General features: G+C 38.0%; 1 protein-coding gene across 1 annotated transcript in view; it reads right to left on the bottom strand.

Annotated features, from left to right (window-relative positions):
• Positions 1-27,698, bottom strand: part of LOC137049211 (NACHT, LRR and PYD domains-containing protein 12-like) — a 64,125-nt gene that overhangs the window by 28,650 nt on the left and 7,777 nt on the right. The window contains exons 4-7 of the mRNA XM_067427674.1: positions 24,061-24,189; positions 17,906-17,953; positions 15,632-17,420; positions 15,308-15,481 (exon numbers count right to left, since the gene is read on the bottom strand). Of these exons, the coding sequence (XP_067283775.1) occupies positions 15,308-15,481; positions 15,632-17,420; positions 17,906-17,953; positions 24,061-24,189 (2,140 nt within the window). The remainder of the gene's footprint in view (positions 1-15,307; positions 15,482-15,631; positions 17,421-17,905; positions 17,954-24,060; positions 24,190-27,698) is intronic.

Genomic DNA, 27,698 nt, shown 5'->3' with positions numbered 1-27,698 from the left:
TGAAAAAGAAAAATGTCACATCGCAATATTAAAATAAATTTTTCCGTTTTAAATCATAAAGGTGAGTCAGTGGATTCACTACAGAAAGTGAAAGTAAAATCTGGCAAGCTTTCGGCATATATTCTCAGAGAGAGAGAGAAACTACTTCAGCATATGCTAAAAATGTTAAACTATCTTTATTTATTTTCTTAATATTTCTGACCTAGGCCTATTTCGTGTTTAACAAATTGTTTTTGAAATAAAGCTGCTTTTAGTTTTCATTGAGATTGATATTATTGCAGTGTTCTGGCATATTAAAGACCATTTTTAATTATAAGCCAATAGTTCATTGTATAATTGGCCTAAATGTTTTTAAATAACTACATTTTAATGAGGACTAGTAAGCTAATCTATCTAATCTTTTATATAATGTAATAGCAATATAATAATAAACATAGGCCTATAATAATATTAACCTCTTAACCCTTGCCCTTCTTTGAGAATTAAAAAAAAAACGACATACCCCAAATAAAAATGTCTGCAGCTCTTAAACCCTATGGTCTATATCCATAAATGTGGTCTTATTTTAAACTAGACACTTCAAATTGTTACCCAAAAGTCTATGCATTGGCTAGGCATTGACTGGCTTATCCAACTAAAAGGACCGGCGAGTTTGACTGACAGATGTATCACCCTTTCTATCATGTGTCCTAGTGAGCTTGTGATTGAAAGAGAGAGACCTGGGAGGGTTTAATATGACCGGAACAGTCCACAGTACAGGGGAGATTGTCAAAATAATGATTATAATCGCTATTTCATTGAAAATGGACATGATTGATTACACTTAACGCAAAACGCTTATGCAAACAACGGAGGATTTTTCGTTTTTTCCCCTTATTTTTTCGTTGTTTTGGATTAAAAGTGGGATGCATTTTGAAGAGTGGACTCTTACACAGACATGTATGCTGTTGTTTTGTGGATTCGTCCAATCTGAAATGAACGTCAGGAGATGAAAGATGAGTACCGCATTTATTATGCTAATGTTTAAATAGCCACTGCTTTAGCATTTAATTTAACCCTTTCCTCTCTGGTGTATTTATTGCAAAAACGAGTTCAGAACATGAATCTTGAGTGTTTTAGCTTTCAAATGATGCATAGTTTGTGATAGTTGATTGAACAGTTTGTATAAAACAAAAGTAATTATAAGTAGAGACACGCCCACTTGCGTCAGACTCCCCGACCACGATCCGGTGCGGGTTAAGAAGTTAATAATAATTTAATACATAAATTGGAAATGCTAAATCCTTTTGATATCAGTAGCTCATACATTTGACCATAGACTATCTTACACCATGTCCTATGCTCTATCTGTTTATCGCGCATATTTCACACATATAGTGTGAGCAGTAAAGTCGCGCTTGACGATCGGACCCTATAGTGTGAGAACATAAACCGTGAGCTTTGAATATTTGTACAGTGTGCGTAGGTAACCTTGCTGAAATCGCAAAGTGTATGCCCGCCTTAGACACTTATTAGCGGGTTCAGGTGTGTTTTTTTGGGGTTGGAAATAAACTCTGCTGGAAAGCGGCTCTCCAGGACTGACTTTGGAGACCTCTGCTATAAACTGTGTGTACTGGGGTGTAACGATTCATTTAAACAACAATTTGATTCAACTGAAATAAATCAGTCACACTGATTTAAATTTTTGGCTAAAAAGTTACTGAATCGATTTCAAGTCACTTAATCGTTTCGGATCATATTGTTCTAAATGAACCAATATTGTCCTTAAATCGTATTGACGACCTCAAATGGTGATACGAATCGAATCGTTGTTAAAACGAATCGTTACACCCCTAGTGTGTTCAAACTCTTACTGGAGTGAGTAAAGTAATGAAGTAAACGGAATGATTTAACTCTGTTTACATCTGATATACACATTTAGATTAAATGTCACTCATTCATATTTCGATCGTATCTTTAAAATGTTATGAGAGAACGGTTTACGAATGTTTATCCACCACATTAGCTTTTATTTAAACCTAAATAAGAAAGCCATTGTCAGTTATAGTCTGTCAGTTGGCAGGCAGTTTTGGTCGCTTTATTAAAAGTTGTTGCTGCATGCAGTGTGTAAAGGAAAATAAAAAGTTTTCCCCCTTCTGCTGACTGGATGGAACCATGAGGCGTCGCTCACTCGCAGAAAGCAAGCTTCTGGAGGGTGTGTAAGTCTGAACAAGCGAGTTTAGGTATATTGGTGCAGAGTCAGTGGTTGCTTTGTAGGCGAGAACCAGTGCCTTGAATTTGATGCGAGCAGCCATTGGCAACCAGTGCAGATTTTAAGTTGAGTGGACAAATTTTTGACGACAATATTGAGTTTACTTATAAGAACGATTTCACTGCACGTATACTATGTCGTCCACTGAACACAAACAAGTAAGTTGAGAAAAAGTAATGTTTTAATTTATTCATAACTTCCCGTCATTGCACATGCGCAGAATGTCAGCGCTGTACCTTGCAAGAGGGTTTCCTCCTTCAACCACGCTTTGGAAGGGACTGGATTTCATCTGGTTGAGGTGAGTTTTCTTTAAGATTTATGAATAAATTAAGCTACATATATAGCACACCTTGTTTGTTAAATGTTAAAAGACTAAACTCATACTAAAGCATGTGGTGATTAGTTATCTTGTTTGTTATCTGTTATGTTCGGTGATCCTGTTAGCAATCTGTTAACATTTGAAGGTATGTATCAACTATACAGCTAGAGTATGGCTGGATGGACTATATGTTTGTGGAGGCTATATAAAATGTAGGCCTATATTGCTAGAGATTGTCCACGTAGCACAGTAACGTCTATTTAAAGCTGCACTTTGTAATAAACTTTTTTTATGTTCAAAATTGACGAAATGGATACAATGAACAAGTACTTTATGAATCCATTTTTCAAACCGTGTTTTTGTCTTATCTTGAATCATTACACTACACCTATAATACATGTTTATTTTGGGACTATTTTAGCTCAGTCGGCGTCGATGCGGAGTAGCACAGTACTTTCGGCGTGACTCGTCCTCATAGACATAAACAGAGAGAAGTAGCTCCGACTACAATGTTCAATGTTTGACTACAATGTACAATGTTTGATTAACTTGCGCCAAAAGTTACAGCTTCAACGTTATTGACAACTTAGACAAGTGTGAGGAAACATGCTTGAACGAGAAAAGAATAAGGACGTGCATGATATTAAAAATGTTAAAGACAGCATGTAAGTGCTAATCTTTTGTGTTTATTGCAATTTGATAGTGAAACATATACCCAATTTTGTCAAAAAGCTCACAGTGGTAGCATTACCGTAAACACAGTGGGTTATGTCTTAAGTGAACATAAATAATTTAGTGAATCCAAGATGTTTTAGTAGGATGTATTAGATATGTGCTTTAGCTCTTAAAGGGACAGCAATCTAAGTACCTGCCATCTTGTGTATATATTCTTACTCAAACAACAAGACAAAATCACTTAATGCTCTTTTGTATCATCTAGATGCTCATCTAGTTGTACGGAGTATGGAGATGAGATGAAGTTCTTACTAGACCAACTTGAACATCAGTTAATTGTTTAGCATGTTTGATTAAAGGTTGAATGGTGTCATCTCTCTGTCAAGCTAAGTCCCATGCCTCTCTTTGGATATAACTTGTTCCATAATTGTTTTTTCTGTCTTTCAGTCACATACACTCCATTGTACTTGCTCAAAGAAAGGCCACAACTTTCAGTGGGACCTTTGTTTATGAGAGAAAAGTTTGGGAACATCCTGAAGACTTGCCTGGTAAGATGTCATCATCAGCATATACACTCATGCCTGAAATACTTCACCTATTCACCTGTTTATCAGGTCTATTTTTTCAAAAAGCTCACAGTGGGTAGCATTACCGTAAACACAGTAGGTTATGTCTTAAGTGAACATAAATCATTTAGTGAATCCAAGATTTTTCAGTAGGATGTATTAGATATGTGCCTTAGCTCTTAAGGCGACAACAATCTATGTACCTGCCGTCTTGTGTTTATTTGTTACTCAAACAACAAGACAAAATCACTTAATGCTCTTATGTATCTTTATAAATACATTTATATTTAATTAATACAGTGAAGACTATGCATTGGGTTGTTTTCACATTTTATTATTCCATTTCTGTAATGCTACATGATAAATTAACACACTGTTAACTGCTTTTGCGTTTGTTTTTGTATTTGTCCTGTTTAGAAAAAAAAAGCAACAACATCAAACATCAGTGATGCACTGACAAAAATCTGACAGATGTGCAAAAAATGTGACCTTTTGAAAGATCAGGTGAGTTTATTATTTTTAGATCTAAATGAAGTGTACACTTAATTCTTACTGTTATAACAATGTTTTTGTTTTTTTCTGGGTCTGTGCTGAGTATTACAGGAGAGCACCTTTTTCCTTCGTTGGATGAACACACATGTTCAAGGAATCTGGAGGAATTTCAGTGCGTAAAGGACAAGGCCGCAAGCCTAAGCTGAACAACCGTGATCTCCGATCCCTCAGGGGGCACTGCATCAAGAATCGTCATTCATTTATAAGCGATATCACCACATAGGCTCAGGACTACTTTGGTTAAACTTATGTCAAGTTCCACAATAGGTAGTTACATCCACAAATGCCAGTTGAAACTGTACTGTGCCAAAAGGAAGCCTTTTGTTAACAGTGTCCAGAAGCGCCGTTGACTTCTCTGGGCTCAGAGGCATCTGGGATGGACCATCACACAGTGGAAATGTGTACTGTGGTCAGATGAATCAGTATTTCAGGTATTTTTTGGGACGAATGGACGCCGTGTGCTCCGGACCAAAGAAGAAAAGGATCATCTAGACTGTTACCAGCAACAAGTCCAAAAGCCAGGGTCTGTCATGGTATGGGGTTATGTCAGTGCCCTTGGCAAAGGTAACTTGCACTTCTGTGAAGGCACCATTAATGCTGAAAAGTACATAGAGATTTTGGAGCATAATATGCTGCCTTCAAGAAGATATCTTTTCCAGGGACATCCATGCATATTTCAACAAGACAATGCAAAACCACATTCTGCACACATTACAAAGTCCTGGCTGCGGAGGAAGAGGGTACGGGCACTTGACTGGCCTGCCTGCAGTCCCAACCGGTCTCCAATAGAGAATGTGTGGCGCATTTTGAAGCCCCGTACTGTTGCCCACCTTAAGACTTGTTTGCAGGAAGAATGGGACAAAATTACACCTGAAACACTTCATCACTTGGTGTCTTCAGTCCCTAAACATCTTTTAAGTGTTGTGAAAAGGAATGGCAACATTACAAAGTGGTAAATGCTTTACTGTCCCAACTTTTTTTGAAATGTGATGCAGGTCTGAATGACAGGAAAGGATGCATATTTACAAATGACATGAAGTTGACCAGACAAAACATGAAATATGTTGTGTTCATATTGTCTGCAATGAAATACAAGTCAAAGTAATTTTAGAAATCACTTTTATTTTATTTGCACATTCCATACTGTCCCAACTTTTTCTGATTTGGGGTTGTAGTTGTACAGAGAATGGAGATGAGATGAAGTTCTTACTAGACCAACTTGAACATCAGGTAATTGTTTAGCATGTTTGATTAAAGGCTGAATGGTGTCTTCTCTTTGTCAAGCTAAGTCCCATGCCTCTCTTTGGATATAACTTCTTCCATATTTGTTTATTTTTGTCTTTGTCACACACTCCATTGTACTTGCTCAAAGAAAGGCCACAACTTTCAGAGGGACCTTTGTTTATGAGAGAAAAGTTTGGAAACATCCTGAAGACTTGCCTGGTAAGAAGATGTGTCATCATCAGCATATACACTCATGCCTGAAATACTTCACCTGTTTATCAGGTCCTTTTAGGTATACAAAACGTATGATTTGCTCTCTGTCAGCCAAGAGGCAGAGTAAAGAGACGAAAGCAGTTTCATATTTAAAACTTTCTCAGTGATCAGTTTGACTTCATCTGAGAGCACAAATTCAACAAGTTGTTGAAACATGGAATCAGCATTGTAATTACATCAATGCTGAAATGGCTTCTAACAGCACAGGTTCAGGTGTGGCAGTGTTTGGGCTTGGGAAATATATTATATGTATCAGTTTTAGTTCAATGGCTGAATTTGAACAAGCTTAAAAGGTTAGTTCAACTAAAAACAAAAATTAGCCCATGGTTTGTTCACCCTCAAGTCATTCTAGGTGTATAGGACATTCTTCATATACGCAGAGTTAAATAAAAAATATCCTGGCTCTTCAAAGCTTTATAATGGCTTTGAATTTTGGTTTCTGTTTTGAAGTCCATAAAAGTGCATCTATCCATCATAAAAGTGTATCTATCATTCATTAATTCATTCAAGCGAAGTAGCGTGTTTGTGTAAGAAAAATATCCATATTTAAAACTGTATAGACTAAAATATCTAGCTTTCAGCAGTATGCAAGTCAATATGCGCTTGTGTGTGGGGCAGTTATATGATGGATAGAATAGCTGATGGATGGGTAGGTAAAAAATGCGCTTTTTAATATATAACTCTGATATAACTCTGACACAAAGAAAGTTATATACACCTAGGATGGCTTGAGGGCAGTGGCGGAGCTAGACTTTAAAAACAGGGGTGGCAAAGGGGTGGCAAGGTGTTATTTTGGGGGGTCAATATACAAAGTGTTCAATTACACTAAAAATAAATTATTTCCCACAAAATGTAGCGAATCCGCCAGGGTGCAAGCGCAACTGGCTTTTAAAGGGAATGGGAGATGACTCACTTATATAATGCACTTGAAACTTAAATCTGAATTTAAGACACAATTTACTGCCTCTGCTCACTGCTCTGACCTGCTGGTGATACACTGGGTTCTTGTGTGTCATTATCTTTCTCTTCTTGACTTCCATGTCCACCACCTACATATGGTTCACTACAACAGCTGACACTGGGACTGAGATCTGTTTGGCCCTGATCTGACCTGACTTTTGCTTCTTTAGAAAGAAGTTGGTGATAGCGCTTTTTCTCTTCATTCTGCTGTCTCTATTCAAAGAAAAGCTTGGTTACACACCTCATGAAGAAACCATAATTTGGAACAATTTGCTTATTATTATTATTTACCATGTGTACACCGTTACTAATAATAATACAAATATTAAAGTAATACATTACGACAAAATCTGAGTATATTGAGGTCTAGCCTATTTGACAACACAAGGAAATTGCTTAAAGACATCTAGACATGTATGTTATGTTAAGTAAGGGATAATGTATAGCGAGGCAGTTGTTATAGCGAATACAACACCGACAGGTTGTTTAGGAGCCTGGCGTGAAGCAGAGGGAATATTTCTAGCCCAATGACAACTCAAAACCCGCCCAAATGGAATGAAAACTAGCCCAATTTTTCAGTGTCCAATCAGATTAGACAACCACTGAATTCCCATAAAGGGCCCACAAATAAATTCATATATAAAATTGATATAAAATGTATTGTTTTTTAAAAAAAAGTCTCTTCTGCTCACCCAGGCTGCATTTATTTGATCAAAAATACAGCTAAACAGTATTATTGTGAAATATTTGTACATAAAATAAATAACTATTAAAAATAACTTTTAATATAATCTAAAATGCAATTTATTTGATTCAAAACTGAATTTTCAGCTGAATTATTCCAGTCTTCAGTGTCACATGATCCTTCAGAAATCATTGTAATATGATGATTTGCTCCTCAAGAATTATTTATTATTATCAATGTTGAAAACAGTTTTTTTTCAGGATTATTTAATTAATAGAAAGTTAAAAAGAACAGCATTTATCTGAAATATAAAGCTTTTTCAACTTTATAAATGTCTATACCGTCACTTAATTAATTTTTAAGGCATCCTTGCTGAATAAATGTATTCCTTTCTTTGTTTACCCACCCCCTACCCCCGGTAGTACAATGTTACTAAAGTTTTCTATTTCAGATGAATACTGTTTTGTTTTTGTTTTTTTACTTTCTATTAATTAAATAATCCTAAAAGTGTTTTAACATTGATAATAACCATATGTTTGTTGAGGAGGAAATAATTATATTATAATGATTTCTGAAGGATCATGTGACTCTGAAGACTGGAGTAATGATACTGAAAACACAGCTTTAAATCACAGAATAAATTACACTTTACCATATTCAAATAGAAAACAGTTTATTTATATTTTAATAATATTTCACAATATTACAGTCAAGATTACTTTTTTATTTTTAATAAAATGAATGCAGTTTTGTTGAAGATACTTATTTCAAAAACAATCAAAATAGTCGATTCCAAAATTGTGTGTGTGTGTGTGTGTGTGTGTACAGTTTACAGTCTCAGGGCTGTCTTCATTTAGACATATGCTAGTCTCTTCCCCGCCCTTCTCATGTGGTGCTGAATAGATTTCAGCAGTAAAGAGAGAAAGCATCTGTGGTGATGGTTTTCTCCATTTACCTGACATTTTATAGTGCTGCTTGTTCATCCACGGACAACCGAACCGATGCTTCAACCACCAAAGGCATAACTCATGTGACGTGATGATGCTTGATTTGTGAAATGCTCAAGTGACGTGTCTACTCACGTGCAGCGGTTGTTGCCAAGTGAATTCGTTCCCGGGGATCAATACCCACTAATAAACCGTTCCATTTAATTTTTTCTTTGGCTCTTTTATTTTTTCGCGGCCGCGGTACTTTTTAATTGTAGCCCAAAAAACCACAACCCGCGGCTCCGTAATTTTTCCCACAACTCCTTTTTTAAAATAGCCCAATTGTGCGGGAAAACCGCGACCCTGGCAACTATGTGTGTGCTGCTTCCCGCGTTGTTTTGGAGTCGTTTGGGGCACGTCACGAAGGAGCTGCGTGTCAGTTTAACCAATGAAAAGTGTAGCAGCAACAGCACGCTGCAGCTGCACGCTTATGCGCGCTGCCAGGATGTATTCACGTCCGCTGGGAGATTTGGGAAATGTTAGTAAAATTCAAACAGTGTAATGTTTTCAGCGGGGTGGCAACAGGGGTGGCAAGGACTTCGTCTGGGGGGGCAATTGCCACCCCAACTAGCCCTCTGGCTCCGCCACTGCTTGAGGGTGAGTAAATCAAGGTTTAATTTACCTTTTTGGGAGGAACTAACCCTTTATAATCAGGGCCACCTTTACTTTTCAAATAAAGTTACATGAGCACATGTTTAGGAACACACTGTGGTCCACTGGAAAATCCCTAATTTTATGCTTATTTCTATTGCAGGACATAGAGCAAGGATAAAGGGAGAAGATGAGGATCTTAACCATCTTTGAAAATGATGCCACCATCCACTCAAACCCAAACATATGGTGCCTCTCTGTAGTACTAAGAGCAGATTGGACCAGGTAATGTGCAATACCTTTGCTGCAATTGTTACTAAATAATTTTTTCAAAAGTGTTTAATATTCTTGACCCCCAGTGCTCAGCAAGAGTCTGGTCCTTAAAAAATTGCTGCAGTCTTTATGGATAATCATAAGGTTGAGCATTTATTTATTTCAATTTGTACTCTAATTTAGTGCATAATCTTTTTTTTGTTTATAAATATTGAAGAGTGGAGTAGAAGTTCATCACCTTCTAATGTACCTATTGGAGACAGAAAATGCTGTTTTGCAGAATTGTCAATAAATATTTTCTGTAATGATGGCAATGTATTGTGTTGTATTTTCAGTGTGATTTGTTCTTGCTGCATTTGGATTCTTAACGTGAGGGCTATACAGGTATCTGGGTTAGATATTTGAAGAAAGTTGAACCAACTTATAAAAAATACAAAGTTGAGTTAACTTAAAAAAATAAAGCAACCATCTGCAAAGCATTTTTGAGTTTACTGAACTTCAAGACCTCTGAAGTTGTGCTTACTTGTTTCTTTGAGATGGACTGGTAGTTAGATGGACTTACTGAGTAAAGTATAATTAACTTAATCAAATAAGTTTAGTGAACTTTCAAAAATGATTTGGCATAACTTCAACCACTGAAGTTGAGTAAACTCAAAAATGCTTTGCAGCTGGTTGCTTTATTTTTTTAAAGTTAACTCCACTTTTTTTTTTTTTTTTACAGTGTAGTGCATGCTGGAAGGCTAGTTAGAAGAGCATTACAATAGTCCAGTCTGGAGAGAACAAGAGCTTAAACCACGAGTTGTGCAGCTTGTTCTGATAGAAAGGGTCTATCTTTCTAATGTCGTATAAAGCAAATCTGCAGGACCGGGCTGTTGCTGTAATGTGGTCAGTGAAGTTTAAATGGTCATCAATCGCAACTCCAAGGTTCCTGGCTGTCCCGGATGGTTGATGAACCAAGCTGAATGGAGAAATTTTGATGAAGTGCTGGGTTGTTTGAGACAACAAGTAATTCTGTCTTTGCAGGATTGATTTGAAGGTGATGCTCCTTCATCCAGTCAGAAATGTCTGTAAGACAGGCAGCGATACGAACACTGACTGTAGGATCATCTGGTTAAAATGAGAATTAGAGTTGAGTGTCATCAGCATAGCAGTGATAGGAGAAGCCATGTTTCTGAATGACAGAGCCTAATGATGACATGTAGATGGAGAAGAGAAGGGGTCCAAGCACTGAGCCCTGGGGAACCCCGGTAGCTAGATGATGTGACTTAGACACTTCACCTCTCCATGACACCCTGTAGGACCTACCAGAGAGGTAAGACCTGAACCACTGGAGAGCAGTTCCTGAGATACCCATCTTCTTAGGTGTTGACAGGAGGATCTGGTGGTTAACTGTGTCATTGCAATGAAAGGCAGAAGGGATAACGGTCTGTAGTTTTCTAAAAGTGCTGGATTCAGAGATGGTTTCTTAAGCAGTGGGGTTACCCAAGCCTGCTTAAATGCTGTGGGAAAGTTTACCGTGTGAAGAGAAGTGTTGACAATGTGAGTAAGTGCAGGAGTGATTGAAGAAGAAATGGCCTGAAGGAGGTGAGTGGGTATAGGATCAAGTGGACAGGTAGTAGGGTGATTGGAATGGATGAGTTTAGAAATATCTGCCTCGGAGAGCGGAGAGAAGGATGGAAGCGTGTTTGTGTTAGTTGTTGAGATGTGCGTGTCAGTTTGTGGTGAGGAGAACTGGTTGCTGATGAGAGATGTTTTGTTTGTGAAAAATGATGCAAAGTCATCAGCTGTAAGAGTTGATAAAGGAGGGGGAGGAGGAGGACAAAGGAGAGAGGAGACTGTTTTAAAAACTGTGAGTCAGAGCAATTGTTGATTTTGTTGTGGTAGTATGTTGTTTTCATTAAAGTTATTTTAAGTTGATTTTAAAGTTATGGCAAAACAAATATGGTCACATTCTGGCCCATATCTGTTCAGCCATGCCATATCTGGGCCATATGTGCCAGATAATACCCACATGTGGCCCAAAAATGCTTGCTATCTGGGAAGTGTTTTCAGTGGAGAAGTTGCGTGTTCATTTTGAGGTATATGGTCCAGATAACAATGTACACATAATGTGTTCAAAGGCCATATGTGTTTGAGCTATGGCACAAAGTGAGAGGCTGACTTGTGGTAAACTTTTGTATTATATATGTGTAGTGGGAGGAGTGACGTAATGCACGTAACGCACATCCATTGGCTGCGTGCGTAATGGCAAATCAGGAGGAGGATATTTAAATGAATGACACGCATTGCGTAATGCGCTGGGTTGTAATACCCGCCCCCATTGTTTTGTTGCCGTTTCGTGGGCTCGACGTGCTGCAGGGCAAAGGTATGTCCAAATGATTGGTTTATTTATTAAATGCAGTTGGAGTATAAGTGATTGTTGTTATTCTACTAGTATAGACTGGCAGTAACACGTTGAACTATTGGACTACCTTAAAACGAATAGATTGGGGTTGGCTGGTTATTCATTCAGGTGAGTAGCATTTATATCGGTGGACTTATGCTGAGTGCACGCGTGTTTATAATGTGTATGGTTGCAGCGATCGGACGTCTCGGCCGCTTAGCGGCGTCGGTGCACCAGTTGCAGTTCACTTATGCAGGGAAAACCTTCTTATCATTGGTATGTATGCCGAATTTTCTCCCTTTATGTCCTGATGTTAGATATGTTAATTAACTTGTTGTTGTTTTGGATAGGCCGAGCATGACGTGCCAGGATATCTAAACAAGCTGGAATATTGTGCACCAGCGTGAACCACGTGTGTAGCAGTCCGGGCGGCTCTGTTGCTTCGCTTTATTATTTTTTGTGGTTGCTTTTCTGTAGTTATTTTGTTTAGTTTCTATTTAATTTGTGATAATTGTTGCATTGAACTTGTGGGGTTGTTATCTTCCCCTTGTTTGGCCAAGCCCTGTGTGGGGTTGGCTATTGTGTGTGTGTGTGTGTGTGTGTGTGTGTGTGTGTGTGCGACTAAGGGAGAATTTTCCTGTGTTGGACCCAGTGTGTATTTTCATGTAAATTGTATGTATGAGGCAGAGGGAGTTGTTTCTCCCATTCTTACATATTGTTTTTTTGGTATTGATCTTTTTTTTGCGGATTGTTGTGAAACATTTGATATCTGTGTATGGCAATTCTTAATTTAAATAATTAATTAATTCTTGTGCGTTGTATTTCCATGCAGGAGCTGAGGGCCAATCACATGGGTGTCCTGGTGCTGTAGTGGGTCTCCAGTCACCTGAGTGCTGTGTTTCACTTGTGTTGTGTTGAGTGGTGGGGTGTAAGTATGAAGTGATTTGGTGTTTTCCTTTAGGCCACTTTCATCGGGGTGCCCGGGGTGGATGTCCTTCAGCCCTGCATGGTAGTGTATTTGTCCTGTGTAGTTAAATGGTGTGTTTTATTGATACTTGCCTTGAACTTTTTAACGTGGGTTTATTTCTTGTGACTGATCTGTGCAGAATTAAACATTAAGTTATCTGCTCCACTGAAAAGGGGCGCCTTTTGCAGTTTTATAAATTTAATAAAAAGTCTTTTTATGGGGAACTCAAGTCTCAGACCATTTCTTTGTCGGTGACGAACCTGGGTGCTTTGGGTTAAGCCTTTGGCTTATATTATAGGGAGTTCCTGGGGTGAAAGTCCCTAGGTGGCGTAGTCGACACTGAAAAAATTCCATTCTTTCCAAAATGACTTTCTAAGTTAGGTCGGGTTTTGAAAGTGCTGGCAACCGCTTAGCCACATATGGAAAAACACAGGAAACCTGAAATCAAGCGCTGCTGACATCCGAGGTTTCACACCTCAAGTGGTTGCATCTCATTAGTGGAATGAATCTGACTGATACTGCACCATTTTCTCATCTGCTCTCATGAGTTTTTGGTCACGCATATCTTCAGGTAAGTGAGTTTTTGGCATTTCAAAGTCTTTTTAAGGTTATTTTGTGCAGCATTATGTATTTGTTTGAGGAGGGTGTCGAATTAGCCTCAGTTGAGTGTATTTACCATTTCAATCCCATGTGTAATGTAAGTCACTGAACGAGCCATTGATTGATGATTTAAAACTCCGGACTTGCATGCGTTCGTTTTTAACGCGCCTCAACTATCGTACAGTCTGACACTTATGACAGTTTTGATCTTAGTGTGACATGGCTTACAGCACTGATTATGTTTGTACAGCCTGACATGGAACAATTGTGAAGGACTATAATAAATCTAAAAGTGTGCACCCGGGTTAAGTTTTGTTGCGGCCGCAACAAAGTAAGTTTTTTTTTTTTTGCCGCAAAAATATAAATTATAAATTCAGATCTTAACCTTGCTAATGATAAATTACAATGATAAAAAAGTGACAAAAAATTATGACAATTATATTTTTGGTTGAACTATCCCTTTAGTTTAAGATTTATTTTAATCATAATTATGCAGACCTAGCTTACAGGTTGTACTGATGTTAACATTATTTAAATTTAACTTTTTATTGCAGGTGCAGTCAGTTGAAACAACACCAGTCGCAGAAACACACTTCCAACACTGATTAGTGTCACAATTCACTAGTGTGAGTGCCCGTGCTCACCACCAGAGGACACTCCAACCCAGACTGTCATTCTATCATAAACTACATTACCCATTATCCTTTGCTCGACTCATTAGCACTCACTGTTTACACCTGTCTCACATTATCATGTTTTCCGCCTGGTTATCTCTGTCATTCACTGCAATGTCTTGTTTTGTGTACACTGTATTTCTGAGCATTTTCCTCGGTTTCATGTCTCTTGGTTTGTTGGATTTCTTGCCTGTTTCTCGGATTACCCGTTTGCCTGTCTGCTTTTGGTTACCATTGTGGATTACCCTCTTAATAAATACTTCATTTGGATCTTCTACATTCTGTCTCAGAACGGTTCTTTACAATTAGAGACTTTTTTTCTCTTGTGAAGTTGTTGGTTGTTATCTTTAGCAAGTTACTGTGATTTTCCCCCCTCCCTTCTACTTTAAATCTCATTGCTAGTTAAGCACAATACACACTTGAAATTTGATGTCACACTTTGAATGTTATTTATATTAATATAAATGGTTTCTGATTAACTGTAAATATTTGTAGAAAGCAAATTATTGAATACATTTTTGTTGTTGACTATTGTATTTAGCATGGACTTAATACAACTTTTATATAATGCTCAAAGTTACATGTGGGCCACATAAGGGCCATTAGATTTGAACAAAACCCAGCCATACTAAAATTCCATATAAGGGCCACATACAATTGTATTGTTTGGCTCACGTTTGGTAGAGTTATAGCACTGCTTTGGCTGTGCTGTGGTAAAGAAGTTTACACCTTGCTTTGAAACCAGATCTTCCACCATCGTCTAGTCGAGAGTGAAGGTGAAATGGGCGAAGCGAGGTCAAATCTGTTTCACGATGCACTGAAAAACTGCACTCCAAATGCACTAAATTATTTTATTACTATAATAAAAAATAATGATGGTGTGGGGCAGTGCAGCGGTGGCCAAGTGATGTAACTGGTGACACTGGTAACACACTATTGCAGCAAGTCTCACTCTGCGTTTGGATCGTTTGAGTGGAATATGTCGCTAAAGGGAACAATTTATAGGATTTCATGGTGTCTGCGAGGCATCTTTCTGTGCAAGCTTTTTGGTTATGTGTCATTTAGCACAAGTAATGTATTGAGATCTTTTCTGTGGTTTATTGTGCTTAATAACTTTCTTTAAAAGCAAGGATTTCCCACACTTTATTTTCTCATTCATGCATGGTCTTTTTGTGAAAACTGAAACCAGCTTGTCTGCCTTGTGTTCTTGGAGAAAACGCCACTGATGCATTCATACTACAATATAGACGGGGGAAATATCTGCTAGTCAGATATGAAACGGCTATTCATCCACATATTTGAACATAGTAAAAGAGTGAGTTTCAAACCTCAGTATGTTCAGTTGACAGTGTGAACTCTTCAGTGCATCAGAGAGCAGCTTCACTCCTGAATCATTCAGGTGATTGCTACTCAGGTCTAACTCTCTCAGATGGGAGTTTGATGATTGTAGAGCTGAAGATACATATTCACAGCATGTTTCATCAAGACCACAACCGTCAAATCTGCCAAAACAGAACATTAACCCAAATTATTTTCTGATGTTCAGTGTTTTGCATAATCAGCTAGATATTTCACACTGTATTTTGACATTCAGTTGTTTAGCGATGTAGAGTTAAACCTTTGATAAAACAGTGATTAGTGAAATTACTCACAGGGCTTTTCTGCAGCATCTCACAGCTGGAAGGAGTCTCATGTAGGCGGCTTGTGATGACGTGAACCTCTTTAGGTTGAACTCGTCCAGCACCTTCTCTGACATAAGTAGTACATAGGCCAGCACTGTGCACATTGAAGATGAAAGTTTCCATTCTGGATGTCCATCTAAACAGAGGGATCCCTGGATTTCCTCATATAATGAATAATCCTGGAGCTCAAGTAGGCAGTAGAATAGGTTGACTGAAGCTTCCCCATAGTTGCCCCAGTGTAGTTTTTTTTTTATGTATTCAGTTGTTTTTGTGATGCTCTCTGTGGTGTCTTCAGTGTGTGTGAAGAAGCCTTTGAGCCTGTTTTGACTGGACTCCAGTGAAATTCCCATCAGAAACCGAAGGAACAGGTCCAGATGTCCTCTCTGACTCTTCATGGCTTTATCAACAGCCTTCTGTAGTAGTTCCTGTAACGTGATATTTTCTTTGGGCTGGTCAAAGAAAAACTGAAGCTCCTCCATATTCTTGCTCAGGTAGCAGAGGAACACATGCACTGCAGCGAGGAACTCTTGGACACTCAGATGCACAAAGCAGAAGACCTTTTTTTCATGAAGTCCATCTTCCTTCTTAAAGATCTCCGCAATCATTCCTGTGAACTCAGTGTCTTTACTCACATCAATACCACATGCTTTCAGATCTTTCTCATAGAACACAATATTTTCCTTCTTCAGCTGTTCAAAAGCTAGCTTGGCTAACTTCAAAATCATTTCTCTGTTTGATTGCAAGTTCTTTGCACATTCTCTTTCTTCTTGTTCATCATATTTCTGGTTCTTCATGTTCATCTGTATCAGCAGGAAGTGTATGTACATTTCAGTGAGTGTTGTGCTGATGTTCTCTGTATTGTTTGTGATGAGAATATTCTGAAGTACTGTGGCCGTGATCCAGCAGAACACGGGAATGTGGCACATGATATAGAGACTACGAGACGTCTTAATATGTGAGATGATTCTGGAGGCATGTGTCTCATCTGTGAATCTCTTTCTGAAGTACTCCTCCTTCTGTTGATCAGTAAATCCTCGGACCTCAGTGAACAAACCCACATACTGAGGAGGGATCTGATTGGCTGCTGCTGGTCGTGAGGTCACCCAGACGAGAGCTGTTGGAAGCAGCGTCCCTTTGACCAGACTTGTGAAAAGCACGTCTACAGATGATCTTTCCTCAACATTGTTCAATGTTTCACATTTAAAATTCAAAGACAGGCAACTCTCATCAAGTCCATCAAATATAAATGCAAGTTTACATTCCTTATATAAATTAGATTTTCCCAGGTCCTTCATTTGAGGGTAAAATTTCAGCAGAAACTCATGAAGATTGAACTCTCTGTCTTTAATGCTGTTGATATCTCGGAATGGAAGCAGGAACACACAGTCTATATCCTGATTTGCTGTTTGTTCTGCCCAGTCCAGGATGAATTTGTGCAGAGAGACAGTTTTTCCGATGCCAGCGACTCCCTTGGTCAGCACAATCTTTTCCTCATTGTTTTCCTTTAATAATGTAAATATATCATTGCATTGGAATGGTTTGTCCTGTGTTGGTTTGTGTTTGTTCTTGAAAGCATCATCAATCTTCAGAATCTCATGTTCCTGATTGACATCTTTTATATCTCCCTCTGTAATTAACAGTTCTGTGTAAACAGCCTTGAGGTGCACTTCATTTTCTTTCTTGCACTCAAAAATACGCTCTGCTTTCTTCTTCATGTTGGTTTTGTGAGATTCCAAGAATTTTTTCAGAAACAAATCCTCTGTTATAAAAGATTGATGTAGGTGAATAAAACACGAGGGGAAAACATATTTCATTTAAAAAAGAAACATGACAAATCTTTCACATCAACATCATCAACATATTGTAATTAAATTACCGTTGAAAGTATTACATCCCCAATGCCTCAGATCTTCCATTTAATTCACTACATCTTAATACATATATTACACTAATGGAAGGGAATACCTTTAAGCATTCAATTGTCAGATGACATAATTGTCATTCAATCTAATCTGTTATCTATATTTTAAATTCAGTAAAGAGGACAGGGTTAGAGAAACAACTGCCCGTTAATGTTTAGTTCTTGTATGCAAGGTTTACTGGTCATTGCCAGTAAATCACCCTTCACTGTACTAATATTAATTAGCATGTTCAGTGGGTGAAAATAAACAGACTAACATTAAAAGATGCCTAACATAACTCATGCGCTCATGTCTATTGGTGTCGACACTGTTGGAACTGTACCTTGCTCTTCTGTGAGTTTCACCGCTGTCTCTTGGATTTTCTGTGGCTCTGTGAGGAGAGAGAAAACAATTAGAAAAATATACAAAAAGATAATACTGAAGCTACAGCATGTCTGCCTATGAACAATTTGACCATAAAACAAACTGAGATTAAGCGGCCTCATATAACCCTCCCTTTAAACCCTCCCTTCCCTTTAAGTGTAGTATTTTTGCCAATATAATTAGGCCAGTGCTATATATTTTGTTCAGTTGAGTTTTTACAATATCCCAAATGTTTCCAACTATTTGTAAATTGTGAGAAAATTGCTATTTTAACTAAGGACTGGGACGTGTCAGCATATCGCTTGAGCGAGTCGCCTGTCAATCGTGTCATATCTGCGCTACCCTCGGTTTTATTCTGCCGAAATGCTTTACTCTTAGCAGTGTGAACATGTAACAGCAGCGCCGAGCGAGTAACGTCATAACGTAATTTTAAACACACTTAAATGTATCTAATATGATAAACAGAGCTGCTTTACTTTGTAATCATGACCCGAAAAAGCGGAAGTGCAGTCGCCCGGCTACTGTGTCCCGTCCCGTCAAAATAAAAGTCCCGGTACTCGCGGAGCCACAACACTCACATGTTCAGCTCCACAACACTCGGTCCTGCTCTGCTTTACACTACAGTAACATTAATAACCGCATCCATGAACATGATTTCTGCCTGTGTCCTATTTTCCACCGGCTGTGAGGTGAAGACCACATGTCCCAAGATGCTGCGCTCACACTTGGCGTTAGAGCCCTGCAGGGGCTTCAAATCTAGTCCCTAGCCCGGCCCTGGCCTGAGACGCTGAGGCCCTAGCCCGGCCCGTGTCTGACAGCTTATCAAAATGACAGCCTGACAGCCTGTGTTTTTTTGTGTTTTTTTTTAACATTGTTGCAGCCATTAAAATAGTTCTGTTTTGTTTTTAATATCAAAGTAGTCATATTTCGTTTTGTTTCTTTATTAAGTTAATTTAGAAAAATGTTTAGAGCATTTTTTTGTTTGTTAAATTAAATTATCGATTTTGAAATGTTAAACCAGTCAATACAGAACAAAATATTCTGTAGCCTTTTGCCGTCAATAGCATGGATATTGGTATGGGCCGGCTACTGCCGACGTTGTCTTTGCTGTATCAATAGGCAATATATTTATATTTAACATGAAGTATAGGGCTTCCCTGTACATTAATAGCAGCAGACGCCCCGCGGATGACACGCAACAGAAACGCCACGCTCACACCACGCTTGCAGTGTGTGTCCGGCCTTAACTCTAGCAGCTGCGCTGAAGAAACGCGCGCTGCTGCTGCTGGCGCGGACTCTGAACCTATGCTCTGAACACTGTGCGAGCCATATCTTGACAGCCGCGTTAGTTATTATGGTCTCATGTTGTTTCCACCAGCGCAGAACATCTCATTGTTCCTTTTATTTGATAAAATAAATATAAAACGAAGGAGAAGCCTAAAAAAAGGCCCGAAGCCCGGCCCGCGTTTTAGGTATGACGTGAAAATTGGCCCGAAGCCCGGCCCGAGGGGCGTAAAAAAATTCGGGGCCCGTCGGGCTCGGGCATAAATGCAGGGCTTTACTTGGCGTTATCAAACTACGCTTTTGTTTAGAATAGGCGCCCTCCAGTGGACGGAAAGTTGCATAGTGCACGTTTAATTCTCTTCCTGAGTGTAATATTAGTCACCATTCACTTTATTATGTTCAGTCACCATAGAGAATATGTATGAGTGAGGAAAATGTCACATAGCCTCTTTTGTATTTTTCTATAACTGCAGTGAAAAACAACTCCTTATTTGTAGTGATCGTCCGATATAGATTTTTTTTTATAACCGATACCGATTATTTGCATGTGTATGTGCCGATAACCGATATAGAACCGATATTTACTTATTGTGTTATTTCTGTTTTTTACAATTACAGCAACAGCACTGAACTGAGCTTTTTAAACACTGGAATTTTTGCAGTTTTACTCACTCACATACAGAACATTAATGCCGTTTTACCTTTTTATTTATAAATACAGCCATACCAACAACAGGCAAAATCCATTTTTAAAGTCTAATGTTTTCAAATGGAGAACATAAATGAGAGTTGAGTCTATCAACTCCCCATAACTATGAGCATAAATATAAGCATTCATTTTAAACTACAGTTTTAAAAGGTTAATGTGTTTAATAGACTAAAGAATGAATATTCTCTGGATTATGCAAACATTGTAAAAGCTGATGTATTCGCTGGTTTGTTTATTTTTCTTAGAGTCAATCTCATCTAGTACGGTATCAAAATGAATGTTTGTGTCAGTCTATGAAATCCTGATGACGAGCGCTGTTTTCATCTCTGCATTTAACTTACACGTCTGGCGGAGATAGGCATAATAATTCATTTTCACGGAGCTGCATTATTATAAAACAACGAATTGTTATATAATGTTAAATGTCATATAGCAGACGTTAATATATTTTAAGAGAGAAAGAGTTTGGTGCTTTTATTTCCAACATGCTCTCATTCATGGCGTAATAATTAATTTTCACGGCACTGTAATTAATTAGATGTTTATTATATAAATGTTATATAGCAGACATTAATATAATTTAAGGAGTTTTTTATAATTTAAAGGAGTTGGTCTTGTTTACATGTACAGTGACCTATATGCTGGAGCAACAACTCGGTGAGAGAACGGCTGAATGCGACTGAGAATAAACACAAAGAGAGAAAGAAAAAAGTTTGGTGCTTTTATTTACAACATGCTCTCATTCATGGCTGTTTTATTTCATTCATGTGAAATTGCATCTTTATTGTGAGATGACGGATTACCTGACTGACTCCGTCAGTGACTCTAGCGCCAAGTTTAAACTACCTATACATATCAACATCTTATTTGAGGCTACCTCAATTTTATATTACTCTTATGTTAAACAAATTTGATTAATTAACGGATGCAGGTTATTTTACCTCTGAACACCGTTGTTGATAATCTCCCTTCACACGCAGTCTTTTAATGGTGCGCTTGTATGCAATTCTCAAAACGTCCACAAGATGCTGCCATTTATCGGAAAATCCAATATTACAAAACCAATACCCAATTATGGGAAAATGCTTAAATATCGGGAAATATATCGGGAATTGATATTTTCTCCATTTGAAAATATTAGACTTTATAAATGTATTTTGCCTGTTGTTAATATGGCTGTATTTATAAATAAAAAGGTAAAACAGGATTAATGTTAAAAAGACTTTGCACTGTATTTAAAAAAAAATCTGACTATGTATTGATGTAAATGTCTTTTGTTCTGTATGTAAGGGAGTGAAACTGCAAAAATTACAGTGTTTAAAAAGCTCAGTTCAGTGCTGTTGCTGTAATTGTAAAAAAACAAATAACACAATAAGTAAATATCGGTTATATATCGGTTATCGGCACATAAACATGCAAATAATCTAGGGGTGTAACAATTCGTTTTAACAACAATTTGATTCGACTGAAATAAATCAGTCACACTGATTTAAATTTTTGGCTAAAAAGTTACTGAATCGATTTCAAGTCACTGAATCGTTTCGGATCATATCGTTCTAAATGAACCAATATCGTCCTTAAATCGTATTGACGACCTCAAATCGTTACACCCCTAAAATAATCGGTATCGGTTATAAAAAATCAATATCGGTTGATCTTTATTCTTTTCACAGGCACATTTATGGGTGATTTTCCTTATAGAGGTCTTGGAGTGGGCGTGCTGGTGGCCGGTCAGTCCTCCTCAAGTGTCTGCTAGTTTTGAGTTTGTTTGTTTGTTTGTATTCGTAGTTGGTATTCTCTCTTTTAAAGGTGGAGCTTACCGTGTTTTTAAGCCATAAAGAACTAACCTATGGCTCATACTTTGCCTTTTGTGAAAATGTTAATAAAATGTGTCTTGTTATTATTCTGAGAAACACGTCTCTGTTCCTTTTTTGGGGTGGTCCACAACGAATCTGTGCTTATAAGTTTGTCTAACATTCCCTGGGGAGAGTTTCAGGGTGGCGTAGTCCAGCTACTATATTTTATCCGTAAAATACAAAAAACCTGTAATGTTGTGTAATATTATTCAAATGTAAAATAACTTCTCTGTATAAATGTACAGTAAAGTGTAATTAAGGCCATCCATAAAAATAATCTTGTTTGCCGTAACCCGACCGACCCTGTCAATTTAGGACCGACTCAAATGTTTTTTTTTCTTTTAATCTGACCGACTTGCCAGTTGTAAATTTACTTTAAAAACGACCAATTTCTTTTTTTACTCTTCAAACAACTAATACAAAAGTAATAAAATAATATGAATTATATTTTAGTAAGTATTAAAAGGCCTACATACAAACGCAGGCTACTTTCTTTCTTTTAAAGAAAAACCCGTGACGTCATCTATGTTTACACTATGGTTAACGGATGTCACACTATGGCCTGTGCATTCGCTTCGGCTCATACGCTCATTCACTGTAATGTTTGACTATTAAAACCCTGTCGGAGATTTCGCCGCATTTTCTGACAGGAGTCAGGACCATGGACACGTTACACACACCAGGCAAGTGCACTGCAAAGGGGAGGGCTTTAGGGGTTTGAGCCCCTGCCCTTTTTGAAAATTAATCAAAAGTGCCCCAATATTCATCATTACTATATTGTGGCCAATAAAACAAAATTTGATTTATAATTAATATAACATGTACAAAACAGTAAAAATGGTGGGAAAGCCTATCTTCTATAATGTCTGATTATAGTCTGAAATGTCGTTGTCATATCGCGTTGCTGGGTAGCGTGTTTTGCTCGACTGTTCATCATTCTGAACACTGTGTCCTCAATATTTTTTTATTGTGCTCATTGTAAAAGTAAATTACAAAAAATTTGTATCTGTAATTGCGAACCAGATGGTTCATTTAATGCAGCGTTTCCTAACCGGGGTGCCGTGTGAACGGGGGTGCCGTTTAAAAGTTTTTTACATAAAAAATTTAAAAAAATAAATAAATAATAGACCTACCTACCAACCCCTTTTTTTTCTTCTTTTTTTTCTGTTACTGCAAACCAAAATATTTTTAAGGATGGCCTTATTCCTGTGATCAAAGCTGAATTTATCATCATTACTCCAGTCTTCAGTGTCACATTATCCTTCACTAATCACTCTCATATGAGTGTGTCAAACATTTTTTAGGATTATTTGATGAATAGAAAGGTTTTTTTTTTTGAGAAATAACTTAAATAAATGTATACATAATTTATTCAGCAAGGGTGCATTACATTGTTCAAGTGACAGTAGACATTTATAATGTTGCAAAAGCTTTATATTTCAGATAAATGCTGTTCTTTTGAACTTTCTATTCATTAAATAATCATAAATGTTTGTTGATCAATCATCAAATCCTCATATTAGAATAATTTCTGAAGGATTATGTGACTCTTGAGACTGGAGTAATGAGGAGAAATTCAGCTTTGATCACAGGAATAAAATATATTGTTTAAATGTATTCAAATAGAAGAAAAAATACATATTAAAAATATTACTCAATATTACTGTTTTTGCTGTACTTTGGATCAAATAAATGTAACCTTGGTGAGCAGAAAATACTTCTTACAAAAGAATTATACAATTTATATTTCATTACTACTACTACTGTTACTACTAATAAAACCGATCTCTGGGGGCCCCAAAAGTTCATGGGCCCTTAGAATCATCCTAACTTTTACCCCTGTGACAAAATATACATCATTAAAAAGATCTAAGACAAAAGTTAAATTTTTTTACCTTTGTTTTATTCTCAACGTCTTATAGTGACCTTAATGTGTTAATATGTGCCAGGAGTTATGAATATGATCATCGACATTGCTACATTTTGATTGTAATATGCACGTCATTTGCTCCCATTCATAAAAAACTCCTCTGTGGTCGTCATAAAGACGCTCGACAACTTCCCTCAGGGCTTTTACTTCAAATGTGTGCAGATGTGGAGAAATATGTTGATATATTCTCATATGTTTGAGTCAAATTTCTATACAGAGAAGTATTATTTTTTCAATCAAGTGCAACCATAACCCAAAAATACTCAAGTATTTGTCAAAGTAAGTCAAAGTATTATTTGTTGCATTACACTGAAGCACAGCTATAGTGACAGTACCGTGTCCTGCAGTGTTGTAGAAGTGTTGTATCACTGAGCCCGTGATGGTGTTTCCTGCGAGTACTGGAGCATTTATAGTTGCTCCCGTATGAGCAGTCATAACATTGTGAGCGCTGCTGCTCATCACCACTGGAACAGAGACAGAGATTCAGATCACATTTCCTAAATGACAACTTAAATAACATTACTGATATTCTTTTCTCTTCATTTCTTGTGTTTCAGCTCGTCTTCTTCCAGCTCATCTAGTCAATAGATAGATGCCGCCATTAATGAAAATATGAGGAAAAATGTTAATTGAGACTTTCTTTCCATGTCTAAGACGAGACAAAGACAAGATGACATAAACGTCCTTAACAAAAACTGTGACTATATGAACATGCAATATCATTAACGAAAAAAAGAGATTAAAGTGTTTTTTAAAATCTTGACCTTTGTTTTTGTTGAGGGAAAAAAGAGGAGTGTTCAAGCGTTTAAGCTTGCGTCTGCCAGATTTCAATCATTTAAAGGTGCACTATGTAACTTACATCCGCTAGAGGGCACCTATTCAAATCAAAGGCGTAGTTTGATGTCAGGTTTGAGCGCAGAATCTTGGGACAGGTGGTCTTCACCTCACAGCCGGTGGAAAAGAATCAGGATAGGCTCATGCAGAAATCATGTTCATGAATGCGGTTATTAACGTTACTGTTGTATGAAGCAGAGCAGGACAGAGTGTTGTGGAGCTGAGCAAGGCTGCTGGAGCGATTGGTAATAAGATGAACGCAAAATACATTTAAGTGTGTTTAAAATTGTTATGGCATTACTCTGTGCGTTCGCTCAGCGGCTGCAAAATAAAACCGTAAACTGAGGGTAACGCAGATATGACGCAACTGACAGGCGACTCCCTCAGACGTCCTGGCTCCTTGGGTAAAATAACAATTTACAAATAGTTGGAAACATTTAGGATATTGTAAGTATTTAACTGAACAGTGTTTATTGGATATTTTACTGAAAAAATGTTACATAGTGCACCTTTAATGAATTGGGATCAGTTCTGGGAGCCCTATCATCTTCAAGTGTCTACAGAACTAGCCAATTCACATTGCCGTGCAAGATTTGTATCTCACGCTCCGCCCCACAGCGCGGGTATAAATAAGGAAGCAGTTGCAGTAGGATTGTGTAAATCAGGGACAGCTTTGACCCAGAGCTCTGTATGCTTTCTTCATCTGACTTAATTAATCATTAAACAGTTAAACTATATTTTGTTTCTGCTCTCCTTCATTCAATGAACTCGAGGAAACTGATGGGAGTCCAACAATATAGGTCTGTGTGACTATCGATGTCTTAAGCCTAGTTGAATGGAGGAATTATGGTATTCTTCTGTAGCCTGACAAGTAACTTTAACCATTGTTCATGTGAACTCAAAGACAGCCGGATGCTTTGTTTTTAGACTATTTGTGGGTGGCTTTTCGACCTATCAATTCGTGTTGATAAAGTATAATAGGGTAAATCTTGTATTGTGATTTATCCCATATAGCAAGGCCATTTGTTTGATTTACGAAGCATAAAGAAACAGAACAGTGAACACAATTCTAGGTCTAATTTTAGATGGGAAATAATAATTTGGGACTATTTGCAAACACTATTTGCATACATTTTCCTCAAATATATTATTAGTCCCGAGATTCTTTGCATAAGGGAAAAAAAAAAAAACCCGCACACCGGAAGCGAAGCTCACTGTCACCAAGGTCAAGCGGGCAGGAACACAACAGATGGACGACAACAGGTAAGTCTAAAAACACATTTTATTTTCTAAAAGAACACCAATAAAACAGTCAAGCCCAGCTTATCTCCTCATGCCGGCCTTTATGGAGAGGGGGAAGAGGGGGATGGGTGCTTTGGACCGCCGGGTTGGTCCCACGTCTAGCTTGGTTGCGACTCTTTGCGATAAACTCGAAGGAAGGTATGTATCTTGCTGGTGACAGAATATCCATTGGCAGACTGTTCACTGGACTCAAACCAAAGGAAGTTATGTATCTTTCTTGTGACCAGATAGCCGTTGGCAGAGTCTTAAGTTTGGAACATTCTCTGCAAGAACAAAGAAATTTGTTCATTTTCTCGAGGTGGCAAGAACAAGAACAAAGTTTGTTCTGGCAGTGCATTCCGTACTTCACGAGAAAAGCAGGTGCCGGTCATCTGCGTTTCTCCGCATTAACCCCGCATCACATAACACATAATAGTTCTCGGACACCCACAAGAAAAAAGTTTTGCACAGGCGATGTGTCAAGAACAAGCTGCGAGAACTCCCAAACCAGGGCTGTGAGAACAAAATTACGTAATTTTGTTCTCGTAGCACTGGGAGCGAGAACTTTTTTCTCTGTTCTTGCGGAGTATATTGAAGCCTTTGACGTCATCGGTGAGTTACCGGGCATTCACAGCTTATGGTGACTCGTGTAGCTGGACACAACAGATGGAGAGGTGAGTATATTCGGATAGAACTCCCAATGTCTCCCACCTTTGTTAATATTTCTTATCACGTTACATTGACAGTTACGAATTGCAACGAATCAAATAACTTATAGCCTATATTTTAATTAAAAATAGCGAAATTAGACAAAAGTGTATTACTTTGCATAATACACCTCCGAAAAAATACAGAATTCCCGACCTCTGGAACCTCAATGGTGGGTACAGCCCTAAATATAAGGTGAATAAGGTTAGGTTCAGGGTTAGTATCTAGTTATAATCCAGTTATTGTAATTACTATAAATGCATTAGCCTGACGTGTTCATCCTCAATTCTAGTCAGAATATGAGTCTGAAACCGCTCCATTGGGCTGTGATTATGGGGCGTGTTTCAACCAAACCAGGAAAGACCTCAATTGGATAGACCTACAACCAATCAGAGCAACGAAGCGACACATTGTCAAATGTCAACAGAGCTTATCTGCACTGTGTTGCCAAGTCCGCGTTTTTTTCCACGAGTTGTTTTCTATGTCCGCGGGTTTAAGCGACCTCAATTGTGTGATATATAGACCCAGCAATGCGAATTTTAGCAGGCAACCTTGCCAAAATAACACACATTTTACCCCCCAAACGCCATTTTTTTCAAGAGACCGAACTGCCCAAGCTCAAATGTTGTGGGCGGGGCTAAGTTTGGCTGGCATCCAGGCTATAAATTTATAGTATATGCAAGGGGAGCAGGACTGTAAAATAGAGTGCTACTGTTTTACTACAACGCCTGATAATGTTGGGTGAAAATGATCTTAAAACAACATCCTGAAAGAATGACAACCACAATACTGCTAAGACCCACAGTTTGTGAAGCACTGGCCTAAGGCCGGGGACACACTGCAAGCGTGCCGTGAGCGTCTAGGCTGCGTGGCGTGTCCGTTTTTATTTCGGCTCCCATGTTAACCGGTTAGAGCTTGCATACTGCCTGCGTCAACTGCGCGGCTCATGCGCGGTCCGAGCCGCGCGGAAAACGCGTGCATGCTTCAAATAGAAGAGACGCCTATTTTTCACGCGACACGCGAGCGTGTTGGAAGCGTTTCTAGGCAAAATAGCATAGGAAAAGATGTTTATATGCCATTTTGACACGAATACATATTAATAAATGACATTTTCATGTTTGAAAGTCTGTAGGTTAACATAAATGCAGAT

The sequence above is a fragment of the Pseudorasbora parva genome, chromosome 20 (genome assembly GCF_024679245.1).
Source record: "Pseudorasbora parva isolate DD20220531a chromosome 20, ASM2467924v1, whole genome shotgun sequence".
NCBI lineage: Eukaryota > Metazoa > Chordata > Actinopteri > Cypriniformes > Gobionidae > Pseudorasbora > Pseudorasbora parva.
This window is presented reverse-complemented; position numbering and strand designations above follow the sequence as displayed.